The following is a 17130-nucleotide window of genomic DNA, read 5'->3' as shown; positions in this document are numbered from 1 at the left end:
TACCCAGTACTGTCCTAGCCGTCTCCCTCACCACATCTGCAGTACTTTTCCAGTTGTCCAAAACTGCTTCCCCTCCAACCAGTGCTTCTCTCACCTGCTCGCTAAATTTTACACAACAGTCTTCCTCCTTCAGCTTCCACCATCTGATCCTTTGTTGAGCTCTCACTCTCTTCTTCTTCTTTACCTCTAAAGTCATCCTACAAACAACCATCCTATGCTGTCTAACGACACTCTCTCCTGCCACCACCTTACAGTCTCTGATTTCTTTTAGCTTGCATCTCTTATAAAGAATGTAGTCCACCTGTGTGCACCTTCCTCCACTCTTATATGTTACCCTGTGTTCCTCCCTTTTCTTAAAGTAGGTATTCACCACAGCCATTTCCATCCTTTTTGCAAAATCAACTACCATCTGTCCTTCCCCATTCCTATCCTTGATACCATATCTACCCATTACTTCCTCATCACCTCTGTTCCCTTCACCAACATGCCCATTGAAGTCTGCTCCTATCACCACTCTTTCATGCTTGGGCACACTCTCCACCACCTCATCTAGCACACTCCAGAAATCTTCTTTCTCCTTCATCTCACAACCTACCCGTGGGGCATATGCACTGATGATATTCATCATCACCCCTTCAATTTCCACCTTCACACTCATCACCCTGTCAGACACTTGCTTAACCTCCAACACACTTTTAACATACTCTTCCTTTAAAATGACCCCAACACCATTTCTCTTCCTGTCCTCACCATGGTACAACAACTTGTACACACCGCCGATGCTCCTGCTCTTACTTCCCTTCCACTTGATCTCTTGCACACACAATATGTCTACCTTTCTCCTCTCCATCATATCAGCCAGCTCTCTCCCTTTACCAGTCATACTACCAACATTGAAAGTCCACACTCTCATTTCCACCATTCTAGTTTTCTTCTTCTCCCACTGTTTGTGGCAACATTTTCCTCCTCTTCTTCATCGTCGTCTTCGCCCAGCAGTAGCCCAATTTCCACCGGCACCCTGTTGGGCAACAGCACCGTTGGCGGACGTTGTTAACCCGGGCTGCGACCGATCCGGTATGGAAATTCAATTCTTAGTCTGCATAGTTGGGTTGGCTTGTTTTAAGCCGGATGCCCTTCCTGACGCAACCCTCCTCATTTATCGGGGCTTGGGACCGGCACTCAGAATGTACTGGCTGCACACCCCATGTGGCTGAGTTCAGTTTATTGCCATTTACAGTAGAAAAACCACACTGGAATTAAAAAAAAATTGCGAGCAGATCTCAGTGCACATCAAACACACTAACACAAACCATTCATTCAACATGTACAGCATGATTAAAACCCCCAAGCCACATAAAAATCTCAAAAGAAGGTATTCAAAGTCAATAAATAGTAGTTTAAAAATATCAAAAACTTAAGTGCCCGTGCAGATCCAAAGTGCTTTACTATAGTGCATTGTTTAAAATTTTCACAGCCTGTGGGAAAAAACTCCTGCTATGGCGGGATGTTGTGCTTTTAATGGCACAATACCTTCTGCCAGAGGGAAGCAGGTCAAAAAAGTCACTGGCCAGATGATGAGATGGGTCATTAATGATCGATAATGCCCGAGAAAGAAGTCTTTTTTTTTCTAAATGTCCTCCAGATCGGGCAGCTCCATACCTGCAATCCTGCTGGCCGAGTGGACAACTTTGTGCAGTGCTCGTTTTCTTTGTTTGTGGCGTTACCAAACCACACTGACGGCTCCTGTGAGGACACTCTCAATAGCACAGTGATAAAAGTTTGTCAGAATTTGTTTGTTTGGGGTAAAAGACTTCAACATGCGTAAAAAGAACAAACGCTGACGGGATTTTTTACCAATAGCAATAGTGTTTGAGTTTCAGCTTAAATTATTTGAAAGAGTTGCACCCAAAAATTTGCAGCTTTCTACCCTTTGCACCTCAACATTAATGATACGGATAGGCTTATGAGAACTGTGTCCAAAATCAACGACAAGCTCACAAGTTTTTGAGGTATTCAATTTCAAGTTGTTTTGTTCGCTCCACAGAACTATTTTTTCCACCTCTGATCTATAATGTGAGTCATCATTGGCATGAATGAGACCGATTATAGTTGTGTCATCTGCATACTTAATCAGATTGTTGGGATTAGAAGCAACACAATCATATCCTTGTGGAGAGCCAGTGTTTACAATAAGTTCATCAGAGACACAGTCATTAACCTTAACCCTTTGAGGCCTGCCAGACAAAAAGTTCAAAATCCATTTGCACATGGCATCACAAAGGCTAAGATTTTTCAGTTTTACAATGAGCCTTGCTGGAACCAAGGAACTGAACGCTGAGCTATAGTCCAGAAAGAGCATTCTTGCATGAGACTGCCTTTTGTCCAAATGCTTGTATACAGAGTTCAGGGCAAAGGCAATGGCATCATCCACACTCCTGTTTTGTCTATAAGCAAACTGAAGTGGGTCAACGGCCACCGGAATCTGGTCTTTAATATAGTTCAACACCAAACGCTCAAAACACTTCATTAAAACTGAAGTTAGGGCCACTGCTCGGTAGTCATTAAGACAAGACACTGGTGACTTCTTTGGCACTGGGATAATGGATGACCTTTTGAAGGCAAGTGGAACAGTGCATCGCCTCAGTGACAAGTTGAATAAATCCATTAGAGCTGGGGCAAGTTGTTCTGAGCAGAGTTTAAGGACGCGAGGGGGGATTCCATCCGTCCCACTGGCCTTCCTCACATTTGTCCTTTTGAGGGACCTTTGGATGTCCTCCTGATGAAGAATAAGATAGTTCTCATCTGTGAATTCTGGAAACAAAAATGTCTCCCCGTTCCCAGTTTCAAAGCGGCAATAAAACTGGTTCAACACATCAGGTAGAGAGAGTTCAAAATCAGTAATGGTCGCTCTCCTGGGTTTAGATGAGGTGACCTTGTTTAGACCCTCCAACACACATTTTGGGTCGTTCTCTTTAAAAAAAAATTCAATTTTATGTCCATAAGAGCGTTTAGCTACCTTTATAGAGCGCTCCACTGCATATCGGGCCCACTTATATGCAGCAGCATTACCTGAATTAAAAGCCACTGAGCGCTCTTATTTCATTTTAACATCCAAATTAAACCATGGATTTTGACTAGGGTGACGCTTAACTACTTTCTTTGGCACACAGCAGTCAATGCAAAATTGAATGTATCCAGTTAGAGTAACACAATATTCATCTAGATTCTCTGACTTAAAAACAGTCCAATCCGTGGCATTAAAACAGCCTTGGAGTTTCATTTCACTGTCCTCATTCCAGCACTGCACGATATGTGTTTGTCGCTTAATTTGTTTGCTCCTCTGCATGTATGTAGGAAGAAGAAAAATAGAGGAGTGATCGGATTTACCGGACTTAAACTAGACCTGAAAGCAGACTTCACATTACTATAGCAGTGGTCTAAAATACGTGCGCCTCTGGTCGGTTGCTTTACGTGCTGGTAGTAGTTGGGACGCACAGACTTTAAGTTACATCTGTTAAAGTCTCCTGCTACTATTATCACAGCATCAGGATGAGAGTTCTCATACATGTCCAAAATATTACGCAAGTCTCCAAGGGCCGCCATAGAGTCCGCCCCCGGATGGATGTAAACAGTGCAAAGAAACATCACCGTAAACTCCCGGGGGAGATAGAAAGGACGGCACTTCACCACAGCACACTCCAAGTTAGCGTTACAAGTTCTGTTAACAACAGTATTATCCGTACACCACCGCTTATTAATGAGAAAACACACACCTCCTCCTTTGGACTTCCCCGTTTGTTCCCTCACTCGGTCTAAGCCGTGAACAGAGAATCCCGACGGTTGGAAGGTGGAATCGGGTACGTTGCTGTGGAGCCAGGTCTCCGTCAAACAAAACACAGCGCAATCCCGGGCCTCGTGCTGGGTATGGATGCAGCTTAGCAAGTCGTCAGCCTTGTTTGACAGAGACTGCACGTTAGCCAAAAACAGTGATGGCAGAGGGATTCTTGAAGAATGGTGACAGAGCTTAACAAGCAGCCCTCCTCGTTTCCCCCGATGTCTACGCCTCCGGCATACCGAAATATCCCCAATGTGTAGTCCAGGTGTAGGCGGAGCGCCGCGGTGTCTCCTCCCGGATCTTTCACCTTGTTTTCGGCCATAGCTCCATTCATGGCCGCGCGATTCCTGGCTTCGTGTGGGGCAGATGTTGAAATCCACACACCTCAGTTCACAACAAACGCCTGAGAGTACATGAGAGTCGTCCCGAATCCCCAGGAGTGCTTCACGATCATATTTAAATGTGGCAAGTGTTTCAAAAATGCACACAAACAACACAAGACACAGTGCACACGGCAGAGCTCCTGCAGAGGCGCCTTGTCTCTGCGCCATCTTCAGAACACCAGCGGCTGTGTGTGTTTCTCCAGGTAAAACTGGACTTGCGTCATGAAGAGCATCCGGCGTAAAACTTGTGCCGAAAACCAATGCAGATTTGGCTGTATCCGCTGTGGCAACCCAGAACAAAAAAACAGGAGCAACCGGGGACAACAACAAATAAGGCTACATATGAATAGCCACTTTATTATGTGTAACTTTCTTTCTGGGGCTACAAAGTTGTATATCTGCCAGAGATCTATTACAGAAGAATTTTAAACTTTTCTATCCACTCACCCCACGACTACAATAATGAAGTCGAGCAGATTCCAGCCATTCCTCAGGTAGGCATTGGGGTGGAAGAGCAGGCCGTAGGCTATCACCTTCAGGAACGCCTCCACTGTGAAGATGATGAGGAACAGATACTCCACACGCTCCTACAGACACACAAAGAGGTTTGAATTTTAGAATTGAAGGTTCAACGTTCAAGGTTCAAATCTCGTTGTCATGACAATGATAAATAAAGCTATCTATCTCTCTATCTATCTATCAACATTTTACACGCGATGCAGTATGGCACACTTGTCCAGTAAACCCATATTGCTGCTGAGCAATAGCACATGGAACATTCCGCTGTTTCTGTGGTTTCTCAACTGCGAGCATGTTGGATTATTTATGTGCAACCGTGTATTTGTGTAACTTGCAATCGAGTACACAATCAAAGCTTCTTGACTGTTGAAACCATGAGGCTCACTTCCTGCCCTGCACACACACAATCCGACACACTGAAAATAAAAAGTTTTTCACAGACACCACTGTCATGGCGATGACTCCTGCCCAAGGGGATTCTGGGAACTGCCCTGAGATGACCTTGAGAATGACAAATATAGATTAAAGTGTGTCACACTGATGAATGTTTGTAACCGCGATCAAATAAAAACTGTAACTTCTGCTATCTCTTTGGTGTCGAGCCTAAAAATAGAGCAGGATGAAGGCAAAGCTGTTAAACCTTCTTGTCAACAAAAACAAGAAATCATTTTCTTCCTCTGGAGACTAAAATAATTTCAGGAGAAGTCCACTGTTTTAGTGACGTCCATCAATCTGCCCGTCTCCGCCCGCATGCACTTTCAGCTATTTTCCCACAAGTACATGCTGAGACAGGGTCAGAGGTTTGGGACAAAAAGGCAGCCAGGTCTCCCAGATTCCAACCCGTCTTCCTGGGAAGAATCATCTGAACCTGAAGCTGGAGGGTTGCAGCTGGTGTATATCTTCAAGTTCACCAGAATAACTCACAGCTAAAGTCAGCTAAACCATCCACACCATGCTAACATTAGGACACACAATATTATTATTAATGTTACTGTTGTTACCGGTATTATTATTAATGCTATTGTTGTTACCGTGATTGGTATTATTATTATTATTAGTATTATTATTATTAATGTTATTGTTGTGATTGGTATTATTATTAATGTTATTGTTGTTACCGTGATTGGTATTATTATTATTATTATTATTATTAATGTTATTGTTGTTACCGTGATTGGTATTATTATTATTATTATTAATGTTATTGTTGTTACCGTGATTGGTATTATTATTATTATTATTATTATTACTGTTATAGTTGTGATTGGTATTATTAATGCTATTGTTGTTACTGTGATTGGCATTATTATTATTATTAATGTTATTGTTGTTACCGTGATTGGTATTATTATTATTATTATTATTATTAATGTTATTGTTGTTACCGTGATTGGTATTATTATTATTATTAATAATGTTATTGTTGTTACCGTGATTGGTATTATTATTATTATTATTATTATTAATGTTATTGTTGTTACCGTGATTGGTATTATTATTATTATTATTATTATTACTGTTATAGTTGTGATTGGTATTATTAATGCTATTGTTGTTACTGTGATTGGCATTATTATTATTATTAATGTTATTGTTGTTACTGTTATAGTTACTGAATCTGAATATCGAATCTGAATCTGATTTGTAAAGAAAAGACACCCACATGGATCAGGTTCCTATGTCCCATAAGTCACTGACATCAGTAACACAGAATAAAATCCAAAATGGCAGCACACACTATTACCATTCATCTGAATGAGTAATTTGTAATTAGTATGTCTGGATTCTTGCCTTCCAAAAACTCTTATTTAGTCACTGCAGGCATGATCCTAGATTAACCAGATGTCCAGAAAGTGAAAAGTTAGTTTTTAATGGTTTCCATTTTAATAAATCCAAGATGGCCACCATAACAAACTCACTCACTCATCTTCAACCGCTTACTCCAATTAAGGGTCACAGCGGGGCTGGAGCCTAGCCCAGCAGTCATAGGGTGTGAAGTGGGGTACACCCTGGACAGGACACCAGTCTATCGCAGGGCCATATACTGACAAACACATTCATACCTGCACGCACACCTACAGACAATTTCAAGTTTCCAATCCACCCACGCCAACACAGGGACAACATGCAAATTTCACACAGAAAGACTCCAGGTGAGGCAACAGTATATTTATATAATTTAAAAAGTGCTGACTTGAGTGTCACTGGCCTGTATTAATGACTTGTTGAACACTAAACATGCGGTTTATTATCGGTTTTTAGCAGGTTCCTTGTTGCTAAAGTCTGGTGTTAGTGTTGGACAGGTGGCTGTGTCGGGATTTGCTGATGTCAGTCCAGAGCTGCTCCAGCTAAATAAAAAAATAACATCATCAGCCTGTGTTGTACACAACCACTGAGACCAGCTTCACTCGTTCCGCTTGCCTTCACCGGCACATCGGTAAACGGCAAGTTCTTCATTTTCATGGCAGGTTAGGAAAGTGTTTCCTGGAGTCATATTGTCTTACATAACTAAAAGCATACAAGGCATCAAACATCACTCAGGAACCAGAGTTGACGTCAGATTACACCTGCTCAATATTGATAAAAGAATAATGCTTTGATTTTGGTGCTTAATGATGTGATTATCCTACCGGCTGTGATTTGCGAGTTGTTTCCCACGCTTTGAAATGCTTAAGAAGCTTGACGGTGGAGAGACTGACATGAATTATAATAAACGATTTGCACACATATTGAAAAGAAAAAAAAAAAGACAACTTGAAAGGCAAGTTGATTTTTAGGCCAGAGGTTCGCCAGCTGAGAGTTGTTCGGGAAACTGTCGAAAAGTTGCTTTGTTGTCTCTCCGGCTCTCGACTCATTTTGATTCAAGTCCTTTCAGCGCGCTTGATTGGCACAAAAGTACCCACTTTGAAGATGAAGATCAGGACGTCCACATTAAACGCCTGTCTTCTACCTGCACAGTAAAGCCGAACAATTAAGTGGCCAGAGATCAAAACATGTATCTAACTGATCTCAGATTTTTTTTAAACTCAAAAACAGCAAGTTATTAGAATGTAAATGTTTAAAGTCAGTGTTACACATAGCTTTTGATTAGCACTAAATTAAATCAGTTATCTCAAAACATTAAGTAAAATGAACTTGGTTTATTTGAGTTAAATCAACTTAAATGAGCAAAATAATGTAAAAATGTAAAAAACACCTTTGTCTTTGTACATGATATAAAGCCCCTTTATAAATCAATCAAAAACAATATTTATATTTTAATGGTATCTGCAGGAGGCCTTGCGTGTGCACATATGTGAACTTTGACAAGAGCGGAAGTTGTGCAAATCAAGGAATATTTGTAGATCACCCTCTGTACATTTGCAGGTATTAATGAGACAAATTTAACTCCATAGACAGTTCACTTTGAGTTAACGGAAGTTTGCGTGCAACCTAACATCCGTGAATTGTATTGTCAATCAGTTCAGAGGTGTTTATTAGGTTCCAAAAAAAGCATTTTCAGTTTTAGAAGTGTTTATTTCTCACAAGCTTTTACATAAAATACAACCCCAATTCCAATGAAGTTGGGATGTTGTGTAAAATGTAAATAAAAACAGAATACAATGATTTGCAAATCCTCTTCAACCTATATTCAATTGAATACACCACAAAGACAAGATATTTAATGTTCAAACTGATAAACTTTATTGTTTTGTGCTAATATTTACATATTTTGAAATGGATGCCTGCAACACATTTCAAAAAATTTGGGACGGGGCAACAAAAGACTGGGAAAGTTGGTGAATGCTCAAAGAACACCTAATTGGAAACAGGTGAGTGTCATGATTGGGTATAAAATGAGAATCCCCAAAAGTCTCAGCCATTCACAAGCAAAGATGGGGTGAGGATCATGACTTTGTGAATAACTGCATGAAAAAAAAAAAACAGTCCAACAGTTTAAGAACAATGTTTCTCAATGTTCAATTGCAAGGAATTTAGCGATTCCATCATCTACAGTCCATAATATAATCAGAAGATTCAGAGAATCTGGAGAACTTTCTACATGTAAGCGGCAAGGCCAAAAAACAAACACTGAATGCCCGTGACCTTCGATCCCTCAGGCAGCACTGCATTAAAAACTGACATCATTGTGTAAAGGATCTTACCGCGTGGGCTCAGGAACACTTTTTTTTACATTCTGCAAACTTGTTCAGGTTTACTGTGTGTGTATGTGTGTGTGTGAGTGAGACAGAGAGAGAGTCTCAGAGACTGTAGAATTGACTATTTTTAAGGTTTAAACAGTGGGTCCTTCAGTACAACAGCAATATTAATAGCCTGAGTGGAAGCAATTAATCCGACACACACGGACAAACACAAAAACGCAAACCAGCCCTCCCTCTCCATCACTTTCCCCTGCGCTCTTGCACATACAGTGCTATGTATCTGCTGTTGACAGGCCGACATTGTGGCGCTCTGAAGAGTAAAACAGAAAAAAAACATCTGGTAAGAACAGCTCATCCTTGCAGTCTCCTCCTTTTCATACGTGTCCATAAAGGGCAAAATCCGTACAGGCCGACGCTAATCTGGTTAGCGACAGGAAAGAAATGAGAAAAGATGAGAAAGACTCTGCAAGAAGAGGAGGACAGATGAGAGAGAGAAACAGACAGAATGAGAGAAAGGTGAGTATGTGAAAACAATAATTCAGTTAACTGTGATAGGTCAACCAAACCCACGATCCATCAACTGGACCAATCAGATTAGAGTATCGACATTGTACCGTACAAGGAACGCTGTTTCCATTTGTCGTGACCTTCTCTGTGATCTGCTTTGTTTCTTTCACACAGTTGGATAGAAAACACCTCAAACCAAATGTAACTACACAACCACAACAACACATTAAAAAAAAAAAAAAAAAAAAAAATATATATATATATAGACTGTATAAATACTAGACAAACCCTTTGTGACATCACACATAGGTTTTCTTTAAAGAGGTGCTTTGAAACTCAAATTGGCAGTGCATGACATAATTTCTGGTCAACCCATATATGGCTAAAGAGGTGGAGCATATACCAGACCTGGGTGACCTGGGTGCGACAAATGAAGCCTGAACAGACCACCCACTTTGGAGTTACAAACAAGCTAAAGCTAACAGGTTTGTTCAGGTGTTTTGCTAACACACTTTTTTTTTGTGGCGTGTGGGTGGCTTAGGTTCTGGTACTTAAAATTTATGACCTCATATTACCTCAGTAACTGTAGCATAGCAGTGGCGATAACCTCACCAACGTCTCAATCACTGGTAATTAGTGCTAACAATGCTAAAGAACAAAATAAATAATATTGAACTTACACTCAGAAATACTGCAGCACAGATTTCTTAGATAATCTGTCAGTACAATTAATTACATAGGAAGCCAGATTGTCTTATGTACTTGTTCAAAAATGCTCAGAAATAATAAACACAGTCGAGTCCACAGCAGCTAGCACCCTGTGCTAGCAGCGGCCTCTGTTAGCGAGGCCCTTGAATTGGCTCACTGGTGCATAGCTCTCACTCAAAGTGACTCTGTATCCAATTATTCATAACTTTATAGCTTAAACTGATGAGTTATAAAAATCTCTGTTGCACTCTTTGTCCAGCGCTAGAAAGTGTTACACTTTAGGGCTTTGGCAGTCTAAGGTGCAAAAGCTTCCTGGTTAAAAACAACACCAACACACCAGCTCTGCACCTGACACCACCTCTTTTATGACCAACATGCCCACATGAGTATCATGTACTAGAGTAGTTTTCCCAATCCTGGTCCTCAGGGAGCTCTTACCTGCACATTTCCTATATCTCTGCCTGTGCTAACCACAGCTGATTGTACAGTCAGGTGCCTGTTAGCTCTTGATTGGTTGAGCACTCCTGAACAAGCAAGTCAGCTTTTGGCAGAGCAGGAAAAAAATGGAACTGCGCATGTTAGGGGTTCCTGAGGACAGGGATTGGGGGCTACTGATCTGGACACAATGTAAAAACGAGAGCTGCATCAACTGGAAACTAGGTGTGATATGTATGCTGCCGCCGTGCTGTGCCTTTTGTACCACCCTACTGCACCTTTTGCACCACTCTGCTGCACCTGTTGCACCACTCTGCTGCACCTGTTGCACCACCCTGCTGCACCTTTTGCACCGCCCTGTTGCGCCTTTTGCACCACCCTGCTGCGCCTTTTGCACCACCCTGCTGCGCCTTTTGCACAGCCCTGCTGGACCTTTTGCACCACTCTGCTGCGCTTTTTGCACCACTCTGCTGCGCTTTTTGCACCACTCTGCTGCACCTTTTGCACCACTCTGCTGCACCTTTTGCACCGCCCTGCTGCAGCTTTTGCACCACCCTGCTGCACCTGTTGCACCACGCTGCTGCACCTGTTGCACTGCCCTGCTGCACCTTTTGCACTGCCCTGCTGCACCTTTTGCACCGCCCTGCTACCCCTTTTGCACCACCCTGCTATGATTTTGCACCGCCCTGTTGTGCTTTTTCCCGATTAGTACATTCTCTTTGGTGCTCCACTGGCAGTGCTGCCGTATACTAGTTAGGACACTGTAAGTTCAAACCCAACTTGGCTTCTTTATGAAGGTCTGAAAGGTGTGAAATCAGTCTCACTTCACGTACAGACAAATGGCTTACAAGAAAGCTTGATGTTTTAAATTGTAAAATTTAGGCATATAACAATGTCAGCATGTTAAACGATTTAACACTTTAACATTTAACACTCCCAAAGTGATTTTAACAGGGTCGATATATCACCCTGTGGTCACAGGATTACTTCTCTAACCTTTATGCCACCACTTCGCCAAGTGATTGTTGTTCAAACATTAATGGGGCAAATGAAGAGTGAATTCCAAGGAGACAAACACAAAGAGAACACCAGCACTTTTTTTAAATGGGTGGATAGATGTGCGAAAAACAGCAATGGAATTTGAACCAGCAACTGTCTTGTTTTATTTCTACGGAACATAAACTATGATCTGTATAAGGCTTTACTTAAGCAAAAAAACAAAAAAAGAGACTCATATATATAATAAAGGAAAACACAAACATAATTATTATTATTATCATTACAGATCTATGGACAACTCTTTTAACAGTCTACTGATACTTTTCTTTGACTCTCTCTCTCTGTGGGTGCCAACCACAAGTTACCATAGAGACCAACATGGGTTCTGATGTTACTATGGAAACTGGGCTTCAGCATCACTTGCAGTGGCGGTAGCTCTCTCTCTCTCTCTCTCTCATACATAGATGACACTGATCAGTATTGAACCAAGAATATCTACACAGCACATTGTTCTAATTAGTATCCTTCTGTCAGCACGCAGACGTCTTACTGCATGTCTGTGTGTGGGTGTGTGTGTGTGTCGAGGAAACTGATCCATGTTGTGTACTTAACTTTAACTTGCCGCCAGTGGATAATGCTCAGCTGAGTTCAGTCTGTCTGTGCAAACCGACAAAAGCCAATGTCATCGTTGATTGTCTACATTACGAGATCAACTCTGTGTTATGACCAGTGCTGAATACTCAAGACTAAACGGGCTTGATATTCTGTTCCACAATGTGTGTTTAAGTCTAATAGAATATGTGATGAAACTTGACTCTTGGGTTCCTGTTATGGCTCAATGAATAAAGGCCGGTGTGTGTTTTGCTGTGCTGTCATGATTGCTACAGCAGGGACAGCCATAAAAACCCACTATGACAGTTGGTACTGTTGAAAATGACAGGTATACAGTAGGGAGTGTAGCAATAGGCAGTGGTGGGCAAAATTAGCTAATCTGCTAACTGCTAATTATCAAAGATAATGTTTTCATTATTGGATTAGCTTTTTAGATAACTTTGAAAACCGTCATTGGACTAAGTTTTGGTCCGATAATTTTTAGACCGCTAACGTATTTTTGCAGACATGGTAAAGAAAGCTGAAGAGTTACAAACATCTATGAAATCTAAAATCAGTTAAGTACCTACCGGTTAAATGTTTTAAAGTAGATGCGCAGTTCTATACTCCGTAAACAGAGGAGAGCTGGTTCTAGAAGAAACCGCTCTATCCTCTGCAGACAAAGGAGAACTGGTCACAAAAAAGATGAAGATCTTATGGAAATCACACAGATTAAGGAGCATTACAACCAGATTAAAGACGGCCCACAGTGGCGGAGGGCACGCGCTCCGAGCGGCCATTGACAGGCTGAAACAACCAGATCATTTCCAAACTGAACGCTGTGTTGATCCGGGACGTCGTCTGACTACTACAGAAATGGCAGAAGAGGTGGATATACCACTTTTTTGGCACATTCCACTGTTACAGGAATTTTTGTCATGGAAAGACGTGCAGAGGAATTCGCGCGTCGGGACGGAGCTGCATGGCGCAGAACAAAAAGCAACACCGTGATGAAGCCTCACAGGACATGTTGTGGCATGTCCAGCTCGTCCACAATTTCTCGGATAGTGACACGACTGAAAAGTCACCGAAAGCCGTCTGAATCTTCCGAATGGTGCAAGAGCTGGGCATGTCAGGGCATGTCCTGTGAGACCAACATGGAGGTGCTTTTGTCCCGCGCGATTAGAGTCTCCGTGGCGAATTCCTCCGCACGTCTTTCCATGACAAAAACTCCTGTAACAGTGGAATGTGCCGAAAAAGTGGTATGTCCACCTCTTCTGCCATTTCTGTAGTAGTCACACAACGTCCAGGATCAACACAGCATTTACTTTGGAAATGATCTGGTCATTTCAGCCTGTCGATGGCCCCTCGGAGCGGCGCGCCCTCAGCCGCTGTGGGCCGTCTTTAATCCGGTTGTAATGCTCCTTAATCTGTGTGATCCCCATAAGATCTTCACCAAAAGTCATCTGAATTTTCCAAATGGTTTCCACCTGGCTGTCTCTCACAGTTTCTGAAAAAGTTTGATACAGTAAAGCGGCAGTCGCTCAGCCAATTTCCTGACAATGAAAAACCGCCGAGGAGGCTGGACCACTCCTCCCACAAGGCGTGCTCACAGGCAAATGACGCAACCGACAGGTGTGAAAAAACTCACACATGCGCACGAAGGTTCAAGCTTGGCTGATGCAAGCACACATAATTCAAATCCATATAGTTTTTGCAAAAAATAAAAAGGTTGGATTCTTTTCTAACAGACCTTGTATGTTTTAGTTTTATAGTAATGCAATTTTGAAGGTTTTAGTGTGGGCATGCTGTGCCCAGGTGCATTATGGGTACCTCAGTACATTCACGACAGAAGAAATGCATTTAAGACGCTCTGATCAGGCTCCACACAGACAACAGTATTAAACTCTTTGTATATTGTGCCTAAAACTCTCTTGAATATATTCTCTGGATTTATAGACATTGTTATTGTGTTTGTTTTATGTAAAAATGCCAGAAGCAGCTCAGGTTGTTCCTCCATTATTTTCAATTGGAATCATAGCAATCGATTCCTGTTTGCTATTAGAGTCCTGCATATGTCAAACACTGTCTGTTGTCGTTGTTCCAGAGTAATATATATAAGATGTCTGAAGTTTAGTTTGCATTTATTAAATTCCACGCATCTTAAACGTAGCAGACAGGGATTACCTGGAATTTTATTCTGGCAAGTTTTCACGGTCTCTACTATCATCTACTGGCCAGTAGTGTTCATGGCAGTATTCACCCTAGTACTGAGCGTCCAGTAGTTGGCAGTGTTCTATTTATTTTGACACCGGTTATATCAGATGTGCATCTAATTAGCAGAGGCACATTTTACCCATAATCCTTTGTCATCTGTCTGTGTTTGTTACAAAACTTCAGAATTAGTGCATTATTCAACATTAAAATATATATGTTATATTTGAATTTTGTACAAATGACAGAATTGACATGAATGGAGTTATTCTCTTAGTATTAATTTTATTTATAAACCAAACCATAAGTTAGCACTGCTTTATTTTGCAAGACCTCCGCCTCACAGCAACGCTGTTATTGAGTAGAGAGTTGAGCTTCACTGTTCCTCGCAACTGCTTTGCTGCTGGAAGTTATGTAGTAAACAGGAGCTTCCAGCAATGGGCAGGGTGCCCGCAGTCTCGTTTGAACCCCTGTGTTGTGGGCTGGGATGTTTGGCTGGCTTGGTTTTTGTTTTCTGTTTCTCCCACCAGGTGGTATGCATTCAGGACTGAGTGGCTGAGCATTAGGACCTCACCTCACTCTGTTACCACAGGGATTTTCTTATTTGGCACTTTGGCTCCCTCTGTTGGTGACAGAGTCACATTACCGTCTAGGTTCAAAGGATGGAAAATACGTTTTTCCATTCTTTGCACTTGACGATGTAGGCCAATGTTAGTTTTTTTTATTGGTCTATTATCTGTTTCTTGTTTTAGTATGAGGTGTTTTTATCAGGGGTTAATTTGTTGTTTTTGTGGGTTTTAAAGCACTGTCTGTGGTCTGCTGGAGTTGAAAATGCAGGCTGTCTGGAGCATAGTTTGACCCAGGTGACTTTATGTTTGTCTTTTGGTCTTTTTTATTTCTTTTGGTTTCACCTCCCAGGGTTTGATGGGACGGTCCTCTGGGGGGTGATGGGGGGGTAATTGGGTTGTTTTTTCTTTTTTCTTTTGTTTTTGTTGTTCCCTCTCTTCTCCTCTGGCTCCAGCCGTGTGAGCCGTACTTTGTCGGCGTTGCTGGAGTGGTGCAGTTTGGTTATGCTGGGCGTTTCCCAGGTAACCTCTGCACCCGGGGGGGGGGGGGGGGGGGGGGGGGTGTTGTTTTTTTTTTTTGTTGATTCCCTGTTCCACCTCCAGCTTCAGCGCGCCTTTGAGCCGTACGCCATCGGCGTAGCTGAGGTTAGGGGCAGTGGAATATACCCGCAGCTGGTGGCTGGTTTAAAAGTCGGAGGGGTGGCGCCGTCTTGTGCCGTACGCCATTACCGCTGTTCCACTCCTCCCGGTTGACTTTTGGGGTATAATCGTGGTTGGTGACACTGGATGTACTTCCAGTTTCCACTGCGCTGAGGGGGTGGGGTTGGGGTTGTTGTTTTGTTTGTATGTTTTTTTTTTTCCCCCCAGTTTCCGCCCTCAGGGTGTGACTGTGGTGTCCTCTGGGGGGGAAAGAGCTGTGGGTCCATCTAGCTGTAGACGGCCGGGGCTGGGTCTGTTAGTCATGGGGGGGGCGTCTCCTGGGGTTTGATGGAACGGTCCTCTGGGAGGCGCTGGGAGTCCCCGTGGGTGACTTTGGATCCCAGAGGGACCTCGGCTGTGGTTATTACTCCTGGAGCTGGCGGGATGTCCTCTGGGGGGTGTTGGTCCCTACATGTCGTCCGGGGGGGGGGGGGGGGGGGGGGGGGTAAAGAGTTTTTTTGTTTGCAAGCTTAAGTTTGGGTTGTGTTTTTTCTTTTCTCCTCTTCCCGGGGTTTGATGGGACGGTCCTCTGGGGAGGGGGGGTTGGTATGGTTGTTTGTGTTTGTCTTTTTTTTGTTTTATGACTAAGCAGACTTTAACACATAGTCGGAAGAAGGCTGAGTGCACAGGTTCAAGAACTCCTAGCCAAAATTATGCAAAGTGAACAACTAAAGCAAGAGTCGACAGGAATGAATGCAAAGGTGGAGACTCTAACAGGTTTGCTAAATGAAACAGAGGGCAAGACCATTAAAGTTAACAAAGGATGTCTCTGCACTGGAGTGTCAGCTGCGGAGCAGTCTGCTGCAGACAGGCTCAGGGTGGGAAAGGATGAGCTCCAGGATGAGAGTGCTGGTCTCGGCACGGAGTTCCCTGTTGACAGAGAAGAGGTGGTTGGAAGCGTGCGTTATCCAGCTGAGGGAAGAGCTGGAGAGGCTCAACATTGAGATGATCAATGACTGCATGAAGAAATTAACATTGCAGGTGGAGCAGCTGATGATGGAGCTGTCGTCAGAGCACAGTAACGCACAGCTCCTGGAGACGGGCCTTTCCCAGCTGGATCGTCAGCACAAGGAGCTGAAACTGAAGCTGCAGGAGGTGTTTTTTGTTCCCAGCCAACATTCCAGCCATGGTCCCTGGAGGGGGGCTTTGTTTTTTCTGGCCCAGGTCCGTGTGGTCGCCGGGAGGCTTCCCGTGAGGGTGGGGTACTGTTGTGGGCTGGGGTGTTTGGCTGGCTTGGTTTTTGTTTTCTGTTTCTCCCACCAGGTGGTATGCATTCAGGACTGAGTGGCTGAGCATTAGGACCTCACCCTGAACACCTGAGGCTTGTTTTCACATGCAGGTCATCAGGACTCACAGCTGTGGTGTATTTTGTCTAAATCAGAGATTGCTGCATTTAAACCTTGAATGCACAGTGTGTGATTGCCAGAGACTCGACCTTGTGAGCAGACGTGTGAGATCGACGTCAGGAGAACAATCTCACCATCACGGACGCAGAGACCGCTCCAGGTTTGACGCCACAGTCTGTGAAGGAG

General features: G+C 43.0%; 1 protein-coding gene across 1 annotated transcript in view; it reads right to left on the bottom strand.

Annotated features, from left to right (window-relative positions):
- cacna1c (calcium channel, voltage-dependent, L type, alpha 1C subunit) overlaps positions 1–17130 on the bottom strand; it is a 531481-nt gene that overhangs the window by 236394 nt on the left and 277957 nt on the right. Inside the window, exon 5 of the mRNA XM_034163903.1 lies at positions 4666–4805. Within this exon, the coding sequence (XP_034019794.1) occupies positions 4666–4805 (140 nt within the window). The remainder of the gene's footprint in view (positions 1–4665; positions 4806–17130) is intronic.

The sequence above is a fragment of the Thalassophryne amazonica genome, chromosome 22 (assembly GCF_902500255.1).
Source record: "Thalassophryne amazonica chromosome 22, fThaAma1.1, whole genome shotgun sequence".
In the NCBI taxonomy this organism is placed as follows: Eukaryota; Metazoa; Chordata; class Actinopteri; order Batrachoidiformes; family Batrachoididae; genus Thalassophryne; species Thalassophryne amazonica.
Note: the sequence above shows the minus strand (reverse complement) of the source record. Positions and strands in the feature narration are given on the sequence as shown.